The sequence below is a fragment of the Rhipicephalus microplus genome, chromosome 8, assembly GCF_043290135.1.
Source record: "Rhipicephalus microplus isolate Deutch F79 chromosome 8, USDA_Rmic, whole genome shotgun sequence".
NCBI classification, from domain to species: domain Eukaryota; kingdom Metazoa; phylum Arthropoda; class Arachnida; order Ixodida; family Ixodidae; genus Rhipicephalus; species Rhipicephalus microplus.
Window position 1 is genome coordinate 97,041,728 of NC_134707.1, and position 27,592 is coordinate 97,069,319.

At 46.2% G+C, this 27,592-nt stretch overlaps 1 protein-coding gene across 1 annotated transcript; it reads right to left on the reverse strand.

Moving 5' to 3' along the window:
* LOC119187293 (solute carrier family 22 member 7) lies at positions 1–27,592 on the reverse strand. The gene is made up of 6 exons (XM_075870298.1): positions 27,323–27,592; positions 23,476–23,896; positions 19,958–20,265; positions 16,456–16,778; positions 11,280–11,604; positions 1–499 (listed from the first exon to the last, which is right to left on the reverse strand). Exons 1-6 carry the CDS (start codon positions 27,590–27,592, stop codon positions 254–256), a joined length of 1,893 nt encoding a protein of 630 aa, XP_075726413.1. The 3' UTR covers positions 1–253.

Sequence of the window (27,592 nt, forward strand, 5' to 3'; positions counted from 1 at the left end):
ACAAACGAGAAAAAACGATGATGAGCTGCTTTTAAAATATGAGCAAATAGAGTGCAATCGGCCGCTCAACATGATAAAATAGCACACGATTATGTAGATTGGCGTCGATTATATGATAATTATAAGTGGCAGAACAATAGCTAACATATACTTAGACCACGGACACTTCACAGGCGTTCACAGTTGTAAGTTCTACATGAACCCATGTGTGCCGGGTATATCAATATACTTGTCAAAGAGGTACGTGACCGCGTCAGTGTTTCGGTTCTTTCTGCCTCTCGTCGTTCCACATGAGTGCCATCACTGCCGCGTCAGGCGCCTCCTCGTTGCTCAGCGTCACTAGCATCAGCGATGACAGGGACAAACACAGAGCGCAGAGGGCAACCGGGAGGGCCTTCGCACTTCCGTTCAGCTGGTTCTCGAGGTCCTTAACCGCGTTGGCAGAAGTCGCACCAAGTCGACCCCACATGTAGGCGCCAGCGAAGCCCACACTGCGCATCTGCACATTTGTGCCGAAAATGTTCAAAACGGCGAATATAAAACTGTTTTCTATACCCCTAAAGAAGTCTTGTAACTGAGGCAATATTACTGTCCACAGTAAAGTGAAGTAGTTCACTATAGTCCACAAGAATGTATTCTTTATCGAAAAGTGTTGTGAAGTTCATAATGTATCGTTCTAATGTATACATTTCGTGGTTTACAATACATTTCTAGTTTTACTATGCGAAGTATATTGGGTATTGCTGTAGCTAATGCATCTTTTGCTAACTGGAGGATGTTATGACCTATAGTGACTTCCCCCTAAGCAATGCACAATGGCAATGTAGGTAAATAAATTAATAAATAAATAATAAAGCACTTTGATACATTTTTGGCCAATACGCCAAATATTCTTTTTTTATTTCCTCAGAACACACACAATGAATATTGTTCTGACACCTTGGCTTACTAAAACGCCGATTTAATAGAGTCGGTAGCCATAAAAAGTCAATATTACTCCACATTTATCACTGATAAGGAAGAAAAGATAGTACAAACCTAATCATATCCACTTTACTAAAAATGCATGCTGCGGCCTCTGTAAGCGAAAATCTGTCACTTGCAGCTTTACAAGGCAATGGCGTCTGCAGAAAGCAATGATCATGGGATGTTGCAAGATTGTAATGTTGGGGTATTCAACTAGTCACCAAAAAATAATGTGCTTAGAAAACGTACAGCATACGATATTCAAACTCCCTCAGAGCTTCATAGGTCGCAGAGGTAAACGATTCACTACCTGACACTAAAAAACATCAAAATTAAGACACTGAAGTCTTACGATAAAATAAAATGTATGAAATGGTCTTGGGAATGATAAAAGAAAACCTATTGGTTCATGTCGCAATCCTGAAGTTTTAACTTTGGTGGGCTCAAGGGTACATTCAGGTAGTCAATTTTAAAAATAATAAACATGTTTAGAAAACGTACAATATATGAGATCAAAACTTTCTCTGAGCTTAATGAAGCGGACAGGTAAACATTGCTATGCCTCACACTGAAAAAAGCATCAAAACCAAGACACTGAAATTCTAAACAATATTATGAAATGTAAAAAGAAGGTCATGTGAGTGGTAAAAACAACCCATTGATTATTAACATTATATCGAAGTTTTAAATAAAGTTTTTTTCATTCCATTCCATTATGAAAGTTTTATTTTGGTAGATTCAGTGGTATATTCAACTAGTCGTTACGAAGATATAATTAGCGTGTTTAGAAAACGTACAGCACAAGAGATCTAAAGTCATTCAGGGCTTCATAAGGTGGACAGGTAAACAATGCAATTCCTGACACTGAAAATAATAAAAATTAAGACACTGAACATTTACACAAAGATAAAATTTAAAAATGTAAGACACAGTTGATTCGTCTTGTTATCGCGATCCTTTATTTTGGTGGGTGCAGTGGCAAATTAAAATAAGGTGAGCATTTGAGTGTTTGTAAAGGGACCTCTGAGGTTTATTGTGGACAGCACTTCAAGGTAGTTAGGAGGCAGTATAAAAACATGCACATATTTTTTTAGATGCGAAGCATCTCATAGTTCAGCTCAATCCGGTGTGTAGCATGAGCGCCTTTACAGCACGTGTGTGCACTTCCCCTCTCTCTTGTATTCTCCCCTCCTCTCTCGCCCCGCAACGCCGACGGAAGAGGCGTCTGCAAGCCAACGCTCGCTCCGTTTATCTCTCATCTAGCCATCTCTCCCAGCAGCACTTACAACCTCCTTGCGCATGCGCGTAACTCTCTCCTCTGCTGTGCTCTTCCTCGTAGGCAACGTAACCTAAGCGCCTACGCTTGCTTCCCCCCTTACCAGGCTGCAGAAATTAGCTGCCTTTTCCTCTTCTGAGCACTACCATACAACCCTCTCTCTCCACTGAGCTTCGCTCCTGGCCACGCTCACACCCCCATGGCACGTGCGCGTCCCCTATCTCTCTCTTTTCCCACGCCCTCCCCTCTCTTTTCTCGAAATGTCGACGCAGGCAGCGTCTGCTAGCGAGTTTCTTGATTTAAAAAAGTGGCAGCATATCCACGGAGTGAATGATGGATAGTGGGGCGAAGCATCCGTCCGTCCATTCGTTCTTGCTTCCTTCCATATAAGCGTGCGTCTGTGTGGCCGCCCGTGCGTCCATCCGCCCGTCCATGCGTGCGTCTGTTCGTGCGTCCGCACGTTCATCTGTGCATCCGTCCCTGCTTTCGTCCATGCATCCGCTGCTGTGCTCGTTCATGCGTCCATTCGTCCGTGCAGCCATCCGTGCGTCCATCCATGCATCTGTCTGTGCGTCCGTTCGTCCACCTATTCAACACTCCAAGTACCACCATCTCGCATCTGTTCATCATATATTCCTCATATAGAAGCACCGCCATCCAGCAGACATTCCAAGGACTGAACAAGAGGAGGCACACGCACACTTTCTTACGGCTTGCGCTTCGTGTCTACTTCCCACATTTAACCTACTCGAGTTCATGGTATATACTAGTTCACTGTATTCATGGCACTGTGGGCCAACACTCGCTAAACCTTTTTAAAACCTAGGAGGTTACGCCCAGCGAGTTTAACGTAGCAACCCTTTCTTGTCTTCTGTGCGTTGTTGAACAATAAAAATTTGCAGCGTGCGCGTTAACTAAAAGCCGAATTTTCCTGTCTCATTCCCCCTTAGCAGCCATTGGCATGTAGATTGAGCAGTATTTTTTATTGTTCAACAACGCACAGAAGAAATCTTTCACCGGCACCACCTTGGAGGTCAAAATGTTATACTTGTTACACACTACGACGGGTATGAGAGACGAACAGGTGCCACTGTAAAGAGCTTCGCCCCTAAAGAACCCAACTGCTCACGCTGCACAGCCAAACACGGCTACCCCGTATATATAAGTCCTGGATCTTGGCCTACAAGGTAATGGCAGTGGGACATTTCTCCTGTGCGTTGAGCAATAAAAGACACTTTGAGTTTGCGGGTACGTAACGAGCCCACGTACGCTGCACTGCCACGGGAGAGACATGTGCATGTGAAGTGCGTAACGTATCGATACCAAAGGTGTGCGCGTACGCCCGAAACAAGACGCTGCCTATGGAACGCAACGCTTACTACGTTACGTTGTCGCGAGACCTCGAAGATACCAGAACTAGAGTATGTGGTGGCAGGAGTGGCGTTCGACGCGGATAGCAACAGCTGACCTGATGCAAGGCCTGTGTATTTGACAAAGAAAGGCGAAGTTTTCATGCAGACAAGGTATTCCAGCAGCGCGTTCCGGCATCCTGCTCAGGAGAAATAGCCAGGCGTCTCACGAAAATCCTTCAGAATCGCCTTCGACAGAGAGACGCTGCTCTCGTCGGAGCGAATGGACGCGCGTCGTGTCGGCTCCGGTTTCAACGAATGTTTTGCAGCGGAAGTCACCTAGAAGTCCACAAGACTTTGGTACCCGCGTATTCAGCTTGTCATCAGGAATCGCCCGGCACCAAGTTCCAGGTGGGAACTTGAATTTTGACGCCTTTACCGACGCATTTTTGTCAACCACGCTAGCGAGAGAGATAGGCCTAACGCCTGCCAAGCCACCGGCAGCGCAGCTGCCAGAGACTCTGCTGCCTAGGCCGGCCTAGCTCTGCGGGCACCAAGAAACGCCGGTCGGCGCGTTTGACGCGTCCAACTTTTTGAGAAGAAATGGAGGTCACTGTGGAGGGAGAACCCATTTCTCGTGAATAATTCGAAGAAAGTACAGGATGGAGCACCGTAGGATCAAAGAAGTCGACCCGCGCGCAATCACTAGAACCCGGTGCGGACTCTCAACGAGGGAATAACAGCAGGAAACGGCGTGAGTAATGCCTGAGTCAAATAACAAGATTAAGCCGGATGCCTCCACTGCCCCGAGGTGACTACAAGATCATCATCCGACCTAAAGGCGGCCTTCGACTCACCGATTATGGAGCCGCCCGACTGGCGACTTGCATTTACCACGCCGCTGAAATTCCGAGAGACGCCCAAGATGAGGACACAATATGCCCAAATTTCCAGCAAAATATCATCGTTGTGAGCACACCCATCAAGGCGCATGCTGATAGATATCAGAAAATCTCTCGCATTGAGGTCGGCAACAAGACGTACGATACCAGCGCATATGAAGCAGCACCAGACGGTACGTCGAAAGGCGTGATGCGTGATATCCTGTTGGAAGATACTGTCCGAGATATTACAGCTAATGTGATTACAACAAAGAACCCTACAGCCATCGCTGCAAAACGCCTCAGCAACACAACGACGGTGATCGTACTGTTCGCTGGTCTTCGCGTGCCAACATACGTTCGATACGGTGGGGCAATGTTGAAGTGCTCCCTTTACCGCAAACAGATAGAGACGTGTTACCAATGCGGTCGCCTGGGGCACCGCGCAGATGTATGCCCAAACCCGAAAGACCGGGTGTGCCGTGGCTGTGGTATGACCAACCCCCCGCAAGATCACCAATGCCAGCCCACTTGTCAACTATGCGGCGGCGACCACCAGACGGCCGAGAAGGCGTGCAGGGCACGTTACAAGACGCCGTACCTGGTGAAACGCCGGCGATGGGAGCGACAACAAACAACAACGATATGAAGACTACCCGACGAAGCCAACGCCTGTCGACAACAGCCTCGAGCAGCGGGACACTACCCCTACCCGGAAGCCCGGAAAGAAAGCCTGGTCGAGATCTCGGTCGCGGTCTCGGTCGCGGTCTCGCCCCCGGCCCCGCTCCCGGCGCCGCTCCCGGTCGCAGTCAACATCTCGGAGCCGTACACCTGGACCTGGCGCAACCTTCAAGGTGGGCTGGGTAGACGTAGTCAAGGGGGCGCGCTCGGGGTCTGAGGAGGTCGCTTCTCAAGGCAAACGTGATAAATTAGAGGCTGAAATAGCACAGCTAAAGCAGATGTTAGCACAATGTAACCAGAAAATGACAGCTTTAGGAGAGGAAAACAGGACCCTCAAGGAGGAGTTACACCACTATAAAACAACAAAACATGCTCCACCAGTAGTACCACCGCTCTCAGCTGTTACACCCAGTGGAAAATCGGAGGAAGGTACAACACCACCACCTCCCAAGCGCAGAGCCGAAACCCAGGCCAATGAATACAAACCCGCACGCGTAACGCCCGAGAATAAAGTCCTGAAGGAAGTTCAGCAATCAGTCAAAGAATTAAATGAGTGGATGAGCAACGCATCCCGACTGATCTCAGCCCTTACTGACCGCGTAGAGACTATAGCTAAAATTACCCAGCAACAAAACGAACACCTACAACAGCGACTCATCGCTGTGGAGGCTAGAATCACCCCTCTGCCACCTAGCGGACTGGACCCCACAGCGAATGTAAAGCAACCTTCCTCGTCGGCATTCAGTGTGATACAGCCGGCGACATTCCTACCCCCTGCATCTCATCATAGCTAGAAATCACGCCTACACAATTTGGCAATGGAATTGTAGAAGCTACGCGAATAAGCAAGCAAATCTTAACCAATACCTTAAGGGGAAAGTTAAGCCCGATATTATTTTATTGCAGGAGACGCATTGTCTCGCTAAATTGGCAGGCTACCGCTCGATTGGACATGTCAACGGGGAGACGACTGTCCTTACCACCCTAGTTAGACGAAACTTTACGTTCACGCAACACGACACGGAAATTACCAATATAGACAATATATTTATTGAACTCGTTCCGCAACGCAAGACACAGGAAAGTCTTTTTATACTAAACATATACAGCAACCCTAAACAAAAAAGCACAGATTTCTCACACTCTTTAAACGCGCCCTCAACATCGCTGGCCAAAATCCCATCTTAATAGCGGGGGACTTCAACGCACCACACACTGCCTGGGGATACTCTTATGTGTTTCCTAAAGGTAGGGCCCTCTGGTTTGACTCGCAGCAAGAGGGATTAACTCTCATCACCAACCCTAGCACACCCACGCGTGCGGGCACTAGCTCCAGTAAAGACACAACGCCTGATCTGACGTTCACGAGAAACACATCAGCAGCCACCTGGAAAAATACCCTAGAGGACCTGGGTAGCGACCACTACATCATCGAGGTACATGTTCAAGGTGGTCCACGTAAATTCACATGAAAAGAGCTAAAGTTGGTAGACTGGACGCAGTTCCGCAAATCACGTGAGAACCAGGTCCAACCCATCAGCGACATAGAGGACTAGATACACACGCTTAAACAGGATATTAATAATGCCACCCGAATTGTACCTCCTGAGGCACACCTCGAAGAGATCGATAGCCGGCTCCTCCACATGTGGGAGGCAAAGCAATCGCTCCAAAAGAGGTGGAAGACACAGAAACACAACAGAAACCTCAGGAAACGCATAGCACTCCTCAACACAGAGATAGAGATGTATGCAACACAGCTAAGCCGGCAACACTGGGATGAAACCTGCGATGCGATGGACAGGCAACTAAGTCTTAGTAAAACTTGGCATTTTCTACGGTTCCTGCTCGACCCAGAAGACAGCAAAACCGCCCAACAACAAACCATCAACAAACTAATACATGCTTACAAGGGCACCGAGGAGGAGTTTCTTAGGGAGGTAGAGCTCAAATATATCTCTCAGGCTCCTACTCAGCAGCATCCAGATTATACGGGCCAGATCAACACTACTCTAGACGAAGAATTCACCGAAGCGGATATCCGTGCCGCCCTACAAAAACTTAACACCAAATCTGCACCAGGTCCGGATAACATCACGAATAAGATGATACGCAATTTGGACGATGAGTCGATCACGCATATCACAGACTATATTAATAACTGCTGGAAGACCGGAATCTTGCCCCCGCATTGGAAAACGGCCAAGGTGATTCTGATTCCGAAACCAGGCAAACCACTGAATACTGACAATCTTAGGCCCATCTCCTTAACATCTTGTATAGGCAAATTGATGGAACACGCTTTCCTGGCTAGACTGACAAATTACCTCGAAGACAATGATTTTTTCCCACACACCATGATTGGCTTCCGCAGGCATCTTTCAACGCAGGATGCCATGTTGCAGCTTAAGCATCACATCATAGACAGTACGGGACGCTCCACTAAGGGCATACTTGGTCTTGATCTGAAGAAGGCTTTTGACTCTGTCACGCATAGCACCATTCTAAATCAGGTCAATACCCTAAACTTGGGGCTTCGCACGTACAACAATATTAGAGCATTTCTTACGGGCAGAACGGCCACGATCACTGTGGGAGCACTCAGGTCATCCGAAATAACCATAGGAAGTGCGGGCACCCCGCAGGGTTCCGTGATATCTCCCATGTTGTTTAACCTCACCCTTATTGGTCTTCCTTCAAAACTTCAAACCATCCAAGGACTTCATCACACCATTTACGCCGACGACATCACCCTCTGGGTGTGCGACGGCAGTGACGGTTCCATTGAACAGAGATTACAGGAGGGGATTGACACAGTCTAACGGTATTTACAAGGAACTGGACTATCCTGCTCGGCGGAGAAATCTCAGCTACTGCTATATCGCCCTACACTTAGAGGTCAGCCACCCAAACAACATCCCCAAGCGCAGGCACACGCTGATATAAAACTCACTACAAGCGATGGTCACGCCATACCAACCGTGGACAAAATCAGAGTGCTAGGTTTGATCATAGAAAGTAAGGGTACCAACGGAGAGACAGTTCGCAACATTGAAGCCAGAGTGTCTAACACGATGAGCCTCATTAGGCGCATTACCAATAAACACAAAGGCATGAAAGAGGCCAGCATCATCCGTTTGATCCAAGCGTTTGTTCTAACTCACATCACCTATACAGCGGCGTACCACCGATGGTTCACCGCGGAAAAGTCAAAACTCAATTGCCTAATTAGGAAAATTTACAAACAAGCGCTAGGTTTGCCTCAAAACACCAGCACCAAACTACTCCTTCAACTTGGTTTACACAATACCCTTGAGGAACTTATTGAGGCGCAACAAATCTCCCAATTCGAGCGTTTAGCCAAGACTCAGCCAGGCCGCTAGATTCTATGTAATCTCGGTATTACTTACCACACTCAACACGGAGACAAACACGACATACCACGCACTATCCGTGCTAAGCTAACAGTACCACCCATACCAAGAAACATGCACCCTGAACACAACAAGGGCAGACGTGTCAGTAGAGCCAGGACCATGTCAAAGATGTTTGGGCGCAACCATGAGGCAGTCTTTGTCGACGCAGCACGCTACCAGGAGCGTCACCACTTCGTGGCTGCTGTCGTAGACCACACACAACAATGCAAAAGCAGCGCGTCAATCATAACACGGAGCGTAGAAACGGCAGAGGAAGTGGCTATCGCGATGGCCATAGCCCACTCTAACGCCTCATGCGTAATCAGCGACTCGCAGACAGCCGTTAGAAACTACGCCAGCGGCAGAATCTCCCCCGAGGCATTGCGGATTCTTAATACAGGCAAAATTCACGAGGCGGACAAATACGTACACATCTTGTGGTTCCCTGCCCACACACCGCTAGGTAACGCGGAGGCCAATCCGAATGAAGTGGCGCACAACGTGGCTCGAGGTCTTACGTTCCGAGTCACGTCAGACGAAGCGGCCACCCAAACGGACCTTTCTGCGCCGGTGTGGGAATGGGACGATCGGCTCACTAAATTTAATGACATAATTCAACAGTATCGACTGCAAAGGCGGGAGTACCCTCCGCCTCACTCCAAGCTAAATCGGGCCCAGTCCGTTCAGTGGCGACAGCTACAAACACGCACACACACGAACCCTGTCATCATGCACCACATATATCCTGACGTCTATAGTTCTAATCTATGCCAGTACTGTACCACCAGAGCCACTCTCGACCATATACTATGGGAATGTCCAGCATTAGTCAGAAATTCTGGGATCGCGGCCTCCAATGAAGACCTTCGGGCGCGTTGGCGGACTGCGCTGCTCAGTTCGGGCCTGGACAAATAACTTTGGGCGATCCAGCAGGCCAAGGAAGCTGCCGGGAGACACGGTCTCTCCGTTGGCCCCTAGGTGGGAGCCCATCCCAGCAATCTGCCGGAAATTAATAAAGTCTATCTCTCTCGCCTTCTACAGGTTGTGTGCAGGAACGCGTCTTTTTCTCCCAAGCCTCTCGGCGAGTGAACCAGTAAATAAAACAGCACCTTGGTACATACTTTTATTCATGACGCAACATAACACGCCTTTCACGTTGTGCGAGCTTTCACTCCTTAAACGTGCTGGAAGTAATCGTTAGGCTATGACTACCTGGAACGCGACTACTTGCTCCACAGTTTGTCAAGCCTCATTTACAGCAGCGCTGGATAGAACGCTGGGTTCGATCCAGTGTGGCCGTGCCCAATCAGACGCATTGCGCAGCCTAGTTCAAAGCAAAGATGAACGTGCACATTCAGTGCACCTAGAAACGAGGCTAAAAATCTTTACAGTGAACGCTATGGCCTTACTTGTACACTGGTGGCGCTTACCCTGGCCGTAAAGATGTTTTTCACGCAGATCACAGAGGCCACGTTATTACTGGGACCTAGCATACATCTAACGTCAGTGGCACTGATGAGCATGCGAAAACCCCTGCGTCTTGAATACGATTTAACTAGTTGAGTGAAATGCATCATGGTACCTTAAACTAAAAGTGCCGTTGCACTCTTCACTGGCAGCGTACGCAACGTCATTTTCAGAGCGCACGCATCTTCCCTGTACGCCCAGCTAAAAGTGTCTAAAAACTCGCAGCTTGCGCCTTCGCTAAAAGTAGACTGCGTGTCGTCGTGTTCCATTCGAGTCTTCTGTCTCTCAGTGCTCATTAGCAGCATTTTGCATGTTCTAGCAGGAAACGCTTGTCCATAATGATGGACTTGCGTATTTGTGCCTCCCAACTATTCTCTTCTGAGCAGCGTCGCGGTGAGCGCCAGCGTCAACGATGCCGCCAGTGTAAGCGTTCGTGCCCGCTGCTTCGCATCTGCACGTGGTTCCAATTAGTGGGAGATAGTGTGATTTTGTATAGGTTCATTTCGTACGTTTAGTATGTTGGTATCAATTAAATTGTGATACAAAATTACACAGGGAATAGACAAGCACGTGTGTCATGTGAATGTATTTTACACACAAAAGCTGCAGATAAATTTTTCATAGTAAGGTTTTTATCATACCTACACAAATTTAACAATTCTAGTCATTGACCAATTTCGTAATAAGAATACATTGATTTCAGGACGAGGCAGCATTGTCATTAGATTACAAATCTCTTACCAGGTCGTCAAATAAGAGCAGCGAACAGACTGTTTGTTTCAATTGCTGCCAGTCATAGACCACTAAGCACAAATAATGTCAGTGTAAAATTATGCAGGAACGTTGATCAATCGTATTCATCATATTCGCGCAGAAGCAATACTAACAAGTCAGGTGCCTACAAAGACCAAGTCTCAGAAGAAACATAGTGGACCTCTAGTCTTAATAATGCGACATAAGGCATTCAGGTAGAAAAATACCTGCAGCCGAATAAGAATCTCATTTTTGGTACATTTCTCTCTGTTTAGTGAAGAAAAAACGTTTGAGTGATTGGGTGGCTCACAGGAAGCCAAAATTAGGCATCCTCTTTTATGTCACAGAAATTTAATGTCGGAAAGAATTTAGGGTAGTTTTTATTCCTGTTCCGTCCAGGCGCAGCCAAGTTATGCTCTGAACAACAATTATGTCACATAGAGAACGCAGAGCAGCTTTCAAAGCGTGAACACAAATAAATATCTCGCACCTCTGTCGGGAACATCTCGACGGTTTCCACGGAGAACACGACGTAGGTGATGTTCAGGAGCAGCTTCACCCACATGATGAGGACAGTGAGTGGCAACGACAGCTCAAAGGCCACGAGCGCCGCGTGAAGGGCGAGGGCCATAGCCACCGTGGACATGAGGCGAACGATGGTGGACAGATGGTCGTAGTGCTTCACCAGGAAGTAGGCGACCGCCATGGCTGGCGCGTTTCCGATCACCACGACCCACTTGGCGAGCTCGTAGTCGCGGCTCACCGTCTTGCTGTCGGTCGCCAGTCCGCCATAGTACACGACGAACAACGTGAGCCTGGGTCACGCGTACTTTTTGTTGAATTTGAAAGAAAAAGCACTAAGCGTATGGTGAATAATTGCTGACTCGTTTCTGTCAACTTTTGCTTGCGGCATGGGGGCGTATTTTGCGACTCGAGGTCCACCATAGAGACACTACCATTTACTTTACGGCACGGATTACACGAACAATCAGTGTATCATATTGGGCAGGGCTACCACCAAGCGCTCGAGGAAGGACACAATACTTTATTTCAATGGCTGCCGTGTCATTGCGGAATTCTTAGCAATGACCACACTGATGAAGCTGCTCATTTAGCTCATAACCAAGACCTGCGCATGCCTATACTAATTTTGAAGATGGACGCTGCGCGGTAATAAAAGTCACTTGCGCACCGTATCAGGTCTCTACAATGGAGTAGGCAAGGTTTCTCAAACGCGTGCCTGTATTCGTCCTAAACTCTCAACTTCGTTTGTCGCCCGGGCTCTCACGACGTGATAAAAATGCTGTGTCGCATGTGGTTGGGCGTGACATTTACAAATGCGTATTCATGTCCCATTGAAATGGCCAGCAGTGCGGCCGTGCTACATATACAACTGCGAGGAGACACTCGAGCACATTTTATGCGACTGTTCAAGAGACCAATCCTGAAGCCTTTCTATGGAACTCAAGCTCGGTCCCCTAGATACACGACAACTTATAGAAAAGAAGATACCGAGACCTTGGTAGATGGTTTCGCATACGTGCAAAGTGACCAAAGCATCTCGTGTGCTTCTTAAAGGGGCCCTGAAATGCTTTTTTAAGTAAACACGAAATAAATTCACCGAAAAAGCTTATTGCCTCACAATTTTAGCGCCACAAAAAATTTAAAAAATCCGTCCAGTGCGAGTGGCGTGACAAAGGTTTGTTGCATGCATGGTGCTATTGCATTCTCTCTTCTCTCGTCCCGACGAAAGCGCTGGAAGCTAAGCAGGTAGGGATGGTAGGGCCACAAAAAGCGTCACGTGCGCCTCGTGACGTTGAGCACATTTTCTTTTTTTTTTCTTCAAATGCGGCGCTTTTTCAGTGTGACCAAACTGGACGATTGGGCCAGTCAGTGTGATCGCGCGCTTACGCGTGGACAAGTAGCGACCTCCCACGGCGGCCTCTGTAACAAGCGAGCGAGCCATGTTCAAATCAGCCAATGGCTGATAGATGGGTAATTTACTTCGCGTCTGACTTTTGGGCATATTGTGATTTGTCGAGAGAAAAAAAAAGCTATTTTTAGCTCACTTTGAAAATTTATTGTGGCCGCTTGCTGTGCTATAATAATTGGCTCGCGTGTTGTCGGGAGCCCCTTCGGCAGCGTTTTCTGATTATGCTCAAGAGGTGTTGTAGGGCCCCTACACCGGACGTCACGAGGGCTTGTGAAAGAGCAGCGTGTGAACATGTTGGTGTAATCGCGAGCTGAGTATTTATTCATATCTGTGATACTGATGTTCATATTTCTCTACCTCATTGGCTTCTATTATTCCCCGTTTTTCCCGTCCCAACCGAGCCAAGCTTGGTTGACTTCCCAGCCTTTGCTCTCCATTTGTCTCTGTCGCAGCTTGAAACAACGACGACGGTATCGCATAAGTTCCAAGCAACTAAAGCTCTCTTTTGCTTCTTAAGGACCACCTTACATCACGAGTGCTTGTTAAAGGCACATGTGAAGTGCAAGCATGAAGAAACGCCGCACTGGCGACATGCGAAATGAATGGCACTGATCCCTCCGTCATAGAAATTCTTGTAACACGAAAGTGCGCCATGTCTTCTTATAAGTAGTTGATTTTTCTGTGTACTGTGATTTTCTGTGATAATGAAGAGCTAGCACAATGGCCATTGTTTGGCTGTTATGGCAACATATGACACAAAAGCAGCCACTCTAATGCCTATGACAGATATGAATCTCGAAGATGAACGTCCATTGTCATAAATATATCTTTGTGGTCATTTATGAGAACATACGTTTAGACAAAGCTTGTCGTGGGTACCGTTCAATGACTACATCTACGCATGCACAATCAGCAATCCCACTCGTTATGAACAAATTCTAAGTGTTAGTATTTGAGGCAATAAACACAAAGGCATGTGCTGTCAGCTAATAGGTTACCTGCGCTTGCGCTCATCTATATACCACACAGTGCCTCAGAAATGCGAGGCTTAAGTGGCAGCTTGAGCCGTGAATGCTGCAAGGCGTTACAGATCTGTCACTGCAGCAAAGTATTCGAGGAGCGGCATTAACCTGTCTACGACGTGATCGCATTACGCCCTTTTTAAGAACAGTTTCGTTAGTCCACTCAATAACTTTAGTCCTTGCAGACACCACCTATGAGAACTGTACGTAAGTGTGTCAATTCGCTACCATGTTGCCTGAAGGCGCTCAATCTTCTATCGCTAGAAGAATAGTAACATAATTCTTAAGTTTATCTGTGTTTTAGTGTCTCATCCTAATTAAGTTGACAATAAATATGCCTTTATATTAAGTAAAGAATGTTTGCGTTTGGCACAGACAGAATAATATCTCAGGCAAGGAATATAGTGCATATTGAGTTTAGTTATGTCCATTTTGAGCAAAGCAAAATTCTGCAGTTCACATTGCTCGCAGGAAGCAAAATGTTGCTCGACTCGTCGAACGGTGTAGTGCCTTCAGAAAAGTGGACATATGTATCAGTACATTGCAAACTGTAGTCAATTGAATACATATTTATTATGCAGATCGTTCAATTCATCTACACTGCGACATATCTTGCTCTTTCATAGCTTCTAGTTGATGCTAATAGCAAAAACGAGTTGGCTACATAAATTGTTTACATAGCGGCTCAAAAAATTCGAAGAAGTAGCCGACTGAGAAATACTGTTGGTGCATGTACGAGCTGCGCTATTTTGTGACAAGATGTTACATTAACAAGTTGTCACATTAACGAGGCGGCACATTCACAAGAGGCGAAATGCAAAGCACTTCGTGCGTGGTCACCGAACCGAACCACTAAGTATGCTCCGACCATACAACTTCTTATGATATTGTACGGAAAGCCTGCGCTGCCTTGAAGCTATCGAAGCGAAACTGCCGCTCATTAGCGTAATCATGCACAAGTTCAAATTCTCGCTGCCGGACGGCGAAACCACACCGACCAGCCAAGAATACTGTGAGAGGAGTGAGATGTGCGAGCACGGAGATAGAGAGAAGCACGAAAAAAAAAAATTGGCCCGGTATCTGTATTTAATCTGCACATGTCGTCAAAAGACGATAGTCTGGCGTGTGGAGAGAGTGAACAAAACATTTATTTGATGTTGTGTTCATGAAAATTGATGAATGATATTCTAGAGGCGCTGAGTTAGAGTGCCTCGAGCGTGCAGTGGAGGCGAATGAGCACATCAAGTCACGTCACACGTGAGACATGAGTGCCATCTGGCATTTTTTTTCAAAAACAAAGTGCGTGGCTCAGAGAAGGGTGTGCGCGCCCGCCTCAGAGGTTATATAGTGTAGAACGCGAGGCGACGGGTAGGTGCCACCACCGTCTCGTTTTAGCAAAGCGTTGGAAACACTCGCCTATTCCTGCAAACGTCGAATGGTCAGCGCTGCGTGATAAGCACTACGGTCCTTAAAATTACTCATGTATGCCTTTTCTAGTAAAAGGCGCACATGCAGAATATATACGTGTTGTTATGGTGCCCCAGGCACGCGCAATAATTGCTTTTTATACGACAGTTCCACAAGTATGAATGCTTCTTGAGCAACATAGGTGGGCGCCACCGATGGGGTCGGCCGTTTCAAATACCCGATGCTGTTAAGAGAAGACAAACAGACAAATGTACAAACAGACAGACAGCCAGACCAAAATTTTGCGTCGAATGTCCCCAAGAAAGACTATCGTATTTAAAAAGCCGCCAGGCCTGCGCGCAACGCGCAGCACAGTCACAGAGAAAGCTGGAAGAGCGGCCTTTCAGAGCGTTTTAAAACAATTTTTGGGTAGCTGCTGCAAGAGCACTTTCATGGCCCCCACTATGTCATAGATCATCGTAAATTTAGTTTCGTAGAAACGTATTCATAATGCAATCCTTCGTAATTTTTCAGAAAAGTGCAGTACCTCTTGCACACTTGCAAGAAATCTTGTGGAATTTTATATGCCTAGTGGCAGTTTGTAATGAAGTTTTATCATGAGCGTCTCTCACTGGTAGAACACTGGACTGACATGCAGGGAAGACTGCAATGGCATTCATCAAATCCCATCGTGAGCTTGGCGTTTTTATTCTGTAGGTTCAAAATTTAATTTCGCGCGATAGTGGTTACGGGCACCGGCGGCGACGTCAGCAGTGGCAGCAGCGGTGGCGGACAACTAATGTGCACGTGACCCTTGTGATCTCATAACAGCTTTCGATGTAAAAGAAACGCGTTTATGAATATGAAGCCTCGTGAATGTGCATCGGTAGCTGAGCCGGCTGATCATCCGCCACCCATCATCGCAGACCTAAAGCACATGGTTACGACTCCGACGTCATCGAAATCCGCGAATCCATTTTTTTTTCTCATCGTTTGAAATTTATCCACGTCACTTCTGAGACGACAATGACGTCAGGGAGCTTTTCTTCGATTCGAGATTCAGACACTTTTGTGTTTACACGTGCGTATGGCCGCAAAGCGAATAAGCGTATGTGAAAGCAGCAAATTGAAGTGATATACACATGCACTAAGCAGCGAACTCTTTTTGTTCTTGTCGCTCGTAACACCACAAAACGCTGATGTGCATAATGTGGCTGCACAAAAGAATAAATTAATTTTCCATCTTTACATAGTCTGAACGTAAAATGTTTACACGTCGATGACCCGTTATCGAGCGAGCTCACCAGGCCACGCTGAGGACGAAGCTTCGGTACGCCATTCCACCGCACACAACTGTAGCGGCCAGCGATCGCTTGGCAGCCTCCAGCAGTGGTGCGGCTCGGCCTCCGGGCTTGTTGATCGTGGCCGCCTGCCGAATGGCGTCGATTCGCCTGCGCACTCGGTCCGTGTCCTCGTCGTTGAACCTGGCCGCGTACACGGCGACGCGCTCGGCGTCTTCGAAGCGCAGGCTCACGAGGAGCCAGTGTGGCGACTCTTCGACCATGCCCGTGGTGACCAGCAGGAGCGACGACGGTAGCAAGACCATCAGGTTGAACATGACCCAGTTCTGAAGTATAATATTATAATTATTTTTAGTGGCAATACAATAAACCATCGCCAATCAATAATATATTTAACGTGCCCTGAAACAACCATGAGTTCTTAGTGCAGGCGCACGAAAAAAAAAACGCTACAAACAAATAAAACAATACAAATACTCTTCATAAAAATTATATAAAATTCTGAAAACACAAAGAAAAAATCGTTGCGAAATTAGAAGAATAGAAAGACAAGGCTAGAATGATAAAAAATAAGTGCTAAATAAAGGAGAATATACCCAACTATGCTGAAACCTTCGTGAAAAATTAAACAGGAAAAAATCTGTACATAGTGAAAAACAATGTTAAAACAGTGCACAGATAATATAGCAACAATGAGTGCGGACAGTGAAAGCCATTAAGATCATGAAAATTAACATTATAGAAACTTTGTATTCTGTGAGCAGTAGAGTGTTGAAGGAGGTTGGCAGGCAAATGTAATAGCCGATTTTCTCAGGTCAACATACGCGGAATCTGAAAACTTACACAAATAAGAAGTAAAGGACAGGATATCATACAGAAAACTAGTTTGAAAAAAAAATAACATATCAGTGTGATTCTGTCGGCAGTAAAGTGATGGCAGTGATGATGATCTAGCAGTGTTGGAACGAAATCCAGAGTCATCTACAGAGAAACGATGATTGTGAATGCTTATGAACAGTTTCTGGACTCAATCAATGATGTCACTGCTAGGTTTAAAAACTTCACCCCAGATCACTGCCTATTCAAGCTAAACTACGAATCGGCCCAGTTGAAACATATCGTTTTTGAAATTTTTGTGAAAGCACACATGGATACAGAAGAAAACTCAAGCGGGCGCAATCTAACAACTGGTTTATTTTTGAGAAAACATTCACTTTATAGCCCTCGGATCCGCGCTCTCCCCTCACCGAAAAACAAATGCACTGCGCACATATCACAAATAATAATAATAACAAGTTCGTTGAATAACAGACATGAGCGAAATTTCTTTCGCTATAGGCTATATACTGAAAGGTGGCTAACAGACTTGTCTCCCTGCTTGTCTATGAGACAAGTTGAGGAAGACGTATTGTGGTTTACAGTTTTAGAAGCCTGCTGGATAAATGAGTTGTGGAGAGATTCTGCATTTTATTATTATTATATGTGGGGTTTAACGTCCCAAAACCACCATATGATTATGAGAGACGCCGTAGTGGAGGGCTCTGGAAATACGACCACCTGGGGTTCTTTAACGTGCACCCAAATCTGAGCACACGGGCCTACAACATTTCCGCCTCCATCGGAAATACAGAGAGATTCTGCATAATAGTAATATATTATCAAGATTTTTATTTATAATAATAATGATTATAATAATAATATTATTATTAATGGGTGTTTTTTAGTCAGAAAGATTCATAGTAATAAGGGCTGCAGCGCGAGCACGAATGTGCTAGAAGAAACAGACAAAGTCGAGGTACGGAAGGCAAAAGAGGACAACACGAGCGCTGAAAGCGCTCGTGTTGTCCTCTTTTGCCTTCCGTACCTCGACTTTGTCTGTTTCTTCTAGCACATTCGTGCTCGCGCTGCAGCCCTTATTACTATGAATTCAAACCAACTAGCCCAAATCGCCATTCTTCTTCGTCAGAAAGATGAGTGAAGCTGGGAGGAAGAGCTGAGAGCCAGGTTGAGTAGCTCCGACTCCTGAAATGTACAAGTTGAATAGTATACAGCAACCTGTCCTGCACGTGAACAACCGTCTATAACACTGAGTGCATAGAAGGGTACTGAAAATAACATGTTAGAGAAACAGCAATATCAGCAACAATGCTTTGTACTGTCAATAGAACTATAATTTATTAAGAAGGCACTCAAACAATCTACAATACAAAAATATCAAATTAATTGTAGAGTTCATTGCTGAACTTGTACAATCGAAAACAAGGCAATGAACGTTCGCTTTACCTACAAACAATGAAAGTAGTTATTCCCTAGGAATAGGATGAAAGTGTTACTGAAGTACTTAGCTAAATAAGTCACGCTGAATTCGGCGAGTTTCGTGATAGAAGAAATAACAAAGAAAACGTTTGATATGACGAAGCATACCATTGCAAGAGGTCGCGGAACAGGACGCTTTCGCTTCTTCACTTTATGCTGCTTCATCAGTTATCTTACAGTTGACGTGTAAGCAATTACGAGGCTGCAGCAGTTAACGCAGCTAGAACACGCAAGCGCCCACGCCGTCCGGCTTGCTCCAGTCTGCATGGCTCTGGCCAAACTTGTCTAGGATTATGTATACTATTTTTACACAGGATGCCTAAGCTATGGTTAACGTCATTGTGGTTACATTAACTGCTGTTCGCTTTGTTTATGCAGTATGGGTAACCATGGTTATGCCGGATACTGCGGCTGCAGGAAACCGTGCTTGGCAACATCGGTTCGCCAGTTGACTGAAAAAATGGCTGTACCCTTGAGCCGTGAGTGCATATCGGCGAGCATGCGAGAAAAACGGATTAACGGGACTGCAGGAACCACGAAAGCTTGATAAAGATAAGCGAAAATACTTTGCGTAATATGCGGAGCACGTACCACAATACAAAGGTGTGCGCGGCAATAACAGATGAGTTGAACGCATATATTTGTCCATATTCCCATAATTGTACATTTGAGGAACCTTATGCGAGAAATAAGTGGCACGTTGTCGTACGAAGAATAGCGATCTGCTGATTTGTGCGTCAGTTTATTGTACGCCTGGTTGTGTGCGCCCGCTTAGCCAATGATGCTTTTGCGCTGTGTAACATCAGCGAATCGTGTTTAACGCTAATCGCTGTTCTACGCGATCGTGCCCAAGAATAATTACCTATGGTTGGTCATAGTGGCGGCTAACTTGCCTCTGTAACGTGGGTATTAGATGATGTTGTATAGCGCCAACAGTTAAAGAGCGTCTGTAGGCAGGATCTTGCTGCACAGCTCCTATGGAACCATCACACCCATAAAACGTCTGATTTACACATATCTTGAGCACTGGTGCGCAAGAAAAACGCATGTGGTAGTAGCCTAATGTTTGGCATGTTGGACTATTGCGTACGCGGTCTACGTATAATGGGGACTCAATTGAAATTCATACAGAACGTAATTGTAATTTCTACTAAACGAGCTTTTTAAGACAAAGCGTTGGAACAAGTACCTTTATCAAGGCAGCGAGTGCGGCGACATATATGGGCGCGAGGACTGTGGGCCAGCATATGGCTAGAGCACAGTAAGGCGCCCTGGGGCCAGGCTGCGTGCTTTCGAAGAGTAGAATAAACGAGATCACTTCTATGGCGCTGCAGGCAGCCGACGATAAGCAGCGCAGGAGAGCGTAGACCACGAAGGAGCTCGCCACGCAGGTAGCCAAACCCGACAATACCACTAATCCTGAAGCCCAGAGAAGTACAGGGCGGCGGCCGAACTTGTCCGACGCTAGGCCTACGCACGGTATGGCCAGGACACTCGCTGCAAAAACCAAATAAGAAGTTAGGATTAATTTCTCTAATGTTTGACATTTTTTGCCATATGGTTCCGGACCATCATGTTGCAATATAGCCCTTGCCTTGGCAAAGAGCTCCACTGACATTACTTTCTCCTATTGTCAAATATCCAGTGCTTCTTTCCCTAAACAGTGTTGTATGTCAAATTTGCTGTGTTATAGTAAAATGTGTACCACGCCTTTCAAATATTCATGGCTCTGCAGCGTGTTACTTTACGTTGCACTATATGTATTCATATTTTGTAACATTCAACTTGTAACTTTGTAATACTCAATTTTGTAACTCATTCAAGCAATGAAAATGCAAAAATCACTAAATCGCCTTTTCGTCTAGTGCGAACTCCTCCATCTTTGGCAAAGGCCTCACTACGACAACAGTTACTTGATTTTGACTGAAACTAACTTTTGGCAAAATGTCGGCAAGGCGAGTACATACAGCCCCACTCATTAAACTAGCACCATGCTCTTTTTGCCGAAACTCAATTTTCATTCAACAAATCAAGCAAGGAAAATCCATCACAGTTTATTGATTGACTACCCGAATACTTGGAGTAACCTTTTAATTTATTACATTTCACCAATTTAATAGATAAAAGTGTAATTACGGACTCATTTTATACCAACAGTGCATTAATTATTATTGATTAGAAATGAAAGAAAGGCTGCCTGTGAGTACTAGTAGCATCAAAGAAAACAGATACAGTAGCACGCATTCACAAAGATATTCTGCGTGCAGTGAGGTCCATATTGTTGCAGCGTATGTGCATTTGTGCCGAAGTGTATCAGTAAGCACCTGTTCCTTGTAATGACTGGACCTAATGGCCTACGCCATAGGGAATGCTTGCCGTTCTAAGTGTTTATTTCAACGTCAATAGTACCCACACCTATTCACAGCCAATCAAACAATCCTGAAGCTTCTACCTTGTTTATGACATATTCGAGCAAACAAGCTGTGGGGGCACGTTAAGTTCCACCGACTACCAGGCTACCATGTCCGACTACAGATGGTATATAGGTTTAAAACAAAAAGTATAATTGACTATTATTCAATTGAAAAGAACGGGTACCTGTAGGCCTCGAGTGAGCGGCTTCTCGTGAAGAGAAATGACTGTGATGAAGAGCGGTGACTGCTAGGTTGGCGAAAAAGTTAGTTCCAACAAGGCTCACTCGTATCAAATTATTACTCATACTGGAAACGGGAGTATTTGGGAAATCAATGAATATTAGACCATGGCCGGCTTCCTTGGCACACGGGTTAAACTTCCACACAAACAATAAAATACCAGGCTTCTTGTAGAAGAACCTTCATTTTTCTTCTTGGCATGCCTTCTCACTCTTTCCTTATGACTTGGATAATCGACCGCTGTTGGGCGCTGCCTTCACTATTTATTCGGACGGCGCTCGGTGACATATAATAGTATCATCATAAGCTTGTTTTGCTTCCAAAACCTTGATTGATTTGATTTATTTGTGTGGTTTAACGTCCCAAAACCAACATTCGTTTATGAGAGACGCCGTAGTGGAGGGCTCCGGAAATTTTGACCACCTGGGGTTCTTTAACGTGCACCCAAATCTGAGTACACGGGCCTACAACATTTCCGCCTCCATCGGAAATGCAGCTGCCGCAGCCGGGAATCGAACCCGCGACCTGCGGGTCAGCAGTCGAGTACCTTAGCCACTAGACCACCGCGGCGGGGCTTCCAAAACCTCTGTGTGCAGCGAATCAAAAGAAGATCAGCGCATACTTTCTCTAACGTGTCTTGAGGTGACGTGCATACAACGCCGAAAAAAAAATGGACGATTCATTTGCTTTTACTCTATTTATTACGGTTGAAAAGCATTTAGCATATTCTTTACAGGCAGACCTAAATTGCAAAGAGGTTTGGTCGACAAAGCATGATTGGCTGTCTGAAAAGGAATGCCGAACGGGCAGCTATACATTCTATACGTCACTTCAATTCCCGCCTATCGAACTGATTAGCTATGACATTACTGTCAATATGGTGTTCTTAATCACAGCGACCTTTATGTATGTGTGACGAATTGGACCTGAATGAACTGGAAGAAGGCTCAATAGGCAAAATACCTCGCATTGATTCACTATGGTACCTTGGCAGTTGGATTCGAAAATGCTTCAGGCACATGTGCTTATGTTGATACAGTTATATGTAGCTATTAACGTCCCAAAACCACCACATGATTACGAGAGACGCCGTAGTGGAGGACAACAAAAATTTCGACCACATGGGGTTGTTGAACGTGCACCTAAATCTGAGCACACTGGTCTACACCATTTTCGCCTCCAGCAAAAATGCAGCCGCCATCGCCGGGATTCGTTCCAACGCCCTTCGGGTGAGCAGTCTTGTGCCATAACCACTCTACCACCGCGATGGGGCCATGTGCTGACCAAGTGCATGTTAAAAGGTGCGAAGTGGTAAAAGTTTTGGGAGTCCTTCACTACAGCGTCTCTGGAAATTGTTCATTGCTGTTTAAACGCTGAACGTCAGGAATGATTTCTTCGGATTTATTAACGTGGCGGTGAAAAGAAATGGGACCCAGATGAAATGGTGGGTGAAGGAGCACTCTTGTGTCCCGCTGCTATTATGGCTATTTTGTTTGCACTGCCAGGTTTTGATGAATAGCTCAATTGGCTTATTGGCCTAATTCTTTGAAACAAAGCACCTAGCTTCTCATACAGTGGTCAAAGACAACTTCTAGGGCACATTTGTGATTTTCATCGTTTACAGCTTTCTTATCAGTGTATAAAATTGGCACCCACCTTCCCCAGAAGCCATTCACACCGAAAGTTGTCCGGCGAGACCTCTGCGATATGAGGCAATGCAATGTTTTTGCACATTGCCTGACAGTGTTGCGCCTGCAGGATCAGTCTATATTTCACCAAGCGACGAAGTTACGTGATAACGTTATAATTTGACGTCAAGGTAAAGACATCATGTCAGGTTTTGTTGATGTCCGATGACATGAGGACGCTATGTCATGACTTTATCACGTGACTACTTTTGATATCACTTGTGTTGATGCCACGTACTTTGACGGTCACTTTTGGCGTCTTGTGAGGCATCTACGATTTTCTATTTACTATGCGTGTGTTTTCCCATTTCGCCCGCGTCATCTGGACATCCCAAAGTAGCGCGTGCAGCGAAATTATAGCTTACCTCCAGTGTATGCTGCTTTCAGAAGTTCCTCGTACCACGACCTGTCGCAGACCAGGTTCCAGCGAGCGATGGCGTTTCTGCCAGGCGTATCAGGTTTATAGGCGAAGCTCTCGCAGTGGACCTCACTGGCGTTAGTTCTGTCTATTGTCACAGGTGGCTGGGTGCTGGCTTCCAGATTCGAGATCGCGGGGGCACCAGCCTGCGACGTGGAGGCCGCTAGGGGCGAAGCTGGCGCATCGAGTGGCTCGTAGCGCTCGCACTGCTTGAAGTCCCCGTTAGAGTCGCGTGGGATGGCGATGTCTTTCCACGTCTGCTCGGATAGGGTGGCGAACTGCTGCGGAGGCGCGCACCAGTGCTCTACCGGCTCAAGATCGATGAATAGTAGTGTGAAGCTGTAGGAGTAGGCGAGCATAGTTGCCAGCTGCGTTGAGTAGGAGCGAAATGATTGTTAATGTACACACACGAATGTTTTCATTGCTCCTACAGGGCACCCACCTTTGGAGAGGCGGCGCATGATATGCGGAACAAACTGCCACTGATTGTGCCCGTCGTCTCAATTTTTTTTACTTCACACTTCCCACTTTTTGCAAACGAGTGCTGGCCACCTGGTCCGGTGCCTGGGGCACCTTACTTGAGCAGCATCATGTATCCTTTATATTGATAGTTTGATACCTATTGAATGTAGCATTTGTAGGAATGAGCGTATAATGTTGTCACGAGAGTATCATTAGGTACTTGTTACTCAGGTTCATAGATAGAAAACAAGAGCCTTTAAATAAAAATGCCTGATACCTGAGGGCGACAGCATACCCTATAACCTCGTATATTTGTCCCAGAAGGCCAGCCACTACTCTTGCCAGCCTACCTCGCGTCAGTATACTAGAAAGATGGAGCTGCTTTGGTTCCATGCTTCTACATTTTTAAGGACAGGTATGGAGCAAGTGGGCAATAATTGTGGGAATGCGACAGCAGGTATTACATCAAAATAACAGTGGCGTAGCTCTCTGCAGACACCGTTCATGTCCATAACTTCTATCAGGCGAAGTGAGGACAACATATCTACAATCGCATGGCACTTCAGCCCACGCTCTTTTCCTATAGTAGAGAATTCCACTGCAGAGGTGCGCTGGAGCTTCAGACTGCTTTGCAAAAAGACCTTGTACAGGCGTCATGCCACGCAAGGAATGGCGTCAACACGTGTGTATAGGTTGGTAGCCAAGCAAAATAAAAACCAGGCGTCATATAATCCAAACTGTGCAACTAGCGCGTCATAACATTTGCTGTCTGGCCAGTTGACGCCTAGCTAAACTTGGCGTTCATGACGTTCACGTGAAAAAGACGGGTGAAGCAGTGAAGAATGCAGGTAAAACACAAAAAGCACACTTTTTGTGCTTTTCCGTGTTAAAGCTCTCTTCTACGTTTTCTAAACATCTGCGCCATCACCTCAAGTTGAACTAGCGTGTCTTGAGAAGCTTCCGAACAGCCAACACGTGTAAAGCAAGTGTTTCATCGTCCTCAGCCGCAACATCAACGAAATGCCCATAATAGCTTACATATGTGTAGGGATACATTCGTTGTCTTCAAAGCTCTGAACACTGTTTCAGTGGGTGCTGCCCGAAAATTTATGATTAATATTAATGGCGTAATGGACCCCTAGCTTGTATATGCGCTTATATTAACCCCAAGAGAGCTTGGTATAACATGATTATGTGGGCTGCAAGAGAAACCTGTTTGCTGCTTTCGAGTAGGCGCTTTTGGTTTTCTTCTTAGCGTATTGAAAACGAACAGTCGCACTCGAAGTGAGATGAGCCAAGAAAACGAGCGTTTCGCAAGAGACAGCTATAAAAGGAAGTGAGGGCTACGATTGAATATTCAAGGTTGTGTAGCTCAGCTACCAGAACCCCATTTTGAAGAATGGCAGCCACATGTTCATTGTAGTCTCACGCAAACTGCAACCCCACAAATAATTTAAACCTAATTGATTTTTAGCGCACTTTATTGCCTACAAGTGCTCACAAAGTGATTTTAGCACACGGCAGAATGTGCCATGGTCAGCGGTTACGCCAAAAAAGAACCATGTCCTCGGACATTTGCCGGGTGTATGACATCTAAAGCATGGGTGAAAATTTGGCAGACCACGTGCACGCTTCATTAAAATGCGTAGGATAGTCTCCTGGGAACTTTTGAGCCCCCTGCACGTAATAGGTCATGTGATGTTTTTCTGGTTTGTCGCTTTGTAGTCCCTTCTGTTTTTGAGACATGTCTGTCCGTAACCAAATTCAGTATCGAAGCAACTTCAGATATATTTTCACACGGCTGTTCAACATTAGGCCAGCCGTGATATTTAGGAACCAGCTGTTGAAATTTTGGCAAGGCCGCGTTACTTTTTCTTGGTGATATTGCACTGCAGGACGCAAACATGCCAGCATTGTTTGCTTTGTTTTGTGATTGTATTTTAAAGCAGCAGTACTACCTCAACGCTTGAGGTATTGTACGTTGATAATCCAACTGTCATCGTGGACAGCCACATTTCAAAATATAAAGGTCTGTCTGTACCTATATTTACGATAATGTTATGGAATAAATCTGCCCCAGAATAACCGTTTCTGACCTACATGCCTCGAAATGTTTTGCAGCTCTGGACAGGTCTGGTGAGATATCAGCATGTCAATTTAACTCCTTGCTTTAAAGAAATTTCTAGAAGAATATTCCAGTGAATCTTGGCGCGAAACGACATTGAAGCGAAGCCGGCAAGGTTCCTTTCGATGTTGCATTAGTGGTTGCCAGACTGGGAGGGTGAGGCTTGCCAGACTGCCGCTAAATTTGACAGCAAAATTTTTTTTCTGTAGTTGTGGCTTCTCCGTGAGAATTTTGTGCCATCCGCGGTGCATTTCGCGAACGAGCGACGCTGGCCGTTTTAATGAACAGAATGAACCGCGCCTAGCAGTAGTCGAGCGTGGCGCTGCCGTGCAATTAGGAGGCTGTTTTAATTAACGGAATAAACGGCGCCGAGCAGAAGTCGAGCGCGGTTCGATAAAGCAGCTCGATAAAACAGCCTTCCAGGCGTACATAGCTGTAGCATATCCGACGTACCCCGATTAACCAGCCTTGGCACGCTTATTCATCGCATGTATATACGAGTCCGAATGATATGGCTTGTGCTTACACAGCTAGGGGAAGCGTAGCGTCCTTCGTCGTAGCGCGCGGTCGACGCGACACGATGAACTGAGAGAAAAAAAAGTAAGGGGGGAGGGGGGCAGCCCATCACCTCCTTTGACTCTATTCAGTTTTCCACGTCATTCCTAATACTGAGACGCGATATCTTCATTGCAAAGCTGCGCACACAGCAAGAGAACGCGCCCCGACTTCTGCTAGGCGCGGTTCATTCCTTTAATTAAAACGGCCTCTTAATTGCAGAGCAGCGCCACGCTCTACTTCTGCAAGGCGCGGTTTATTCTGATAATTAAATTGGCCTCCTAATTTCAAGGCAGCACCAAGCTGGACTTCTGTAACGCGCGGTTTATTCCGTAAATAAAACGAATTCTGCAACGCGCGGTTCATTCCGTTAATTAAAACGGCCAGCGTCGCTCATGCACTCGCGAAATGCACCGCGGATGGCACCAAACTCTCACCGAAAAGCCACAACTACAGGAGAAACTTTTTCCGCCAAATTTAGCGGCAGTTTGGCAACAACCACCCCAAAGCCTGGCAATTGACTTATGCAATGCCGAAAGGAACCTTGCTGAGAAGTCGACCGAACAATCAGATCAACGTTTGCAAAAGAGGATTGGCAGATCGGTACCCAGAATGTGGATTCACTTTTTAAAATATGTTGGTTAGCACGCACCTGTGCACAGAGGAGCATCGTCTTCTGGAATCGTCCGTGGCCGAACGCAGACCTGCTCTCTACCTGGGTCTCTGATGGCGTCATGTAGCCGTCCTGTAGCCTCGGCGTTGTGAGGAACCGCGACGCCGCACTGGTGGAACCCACACTGCCCGGCAGTCGGCACATGTCCGCACTGTGGGAGGGAGGCACGCTGCTTTTGGCGGAACCTTTCACCATCTTCACCAAAGTGGGCGCTGGCTGGGGAATATCGGAGCCAGAGCGCTGCGACAT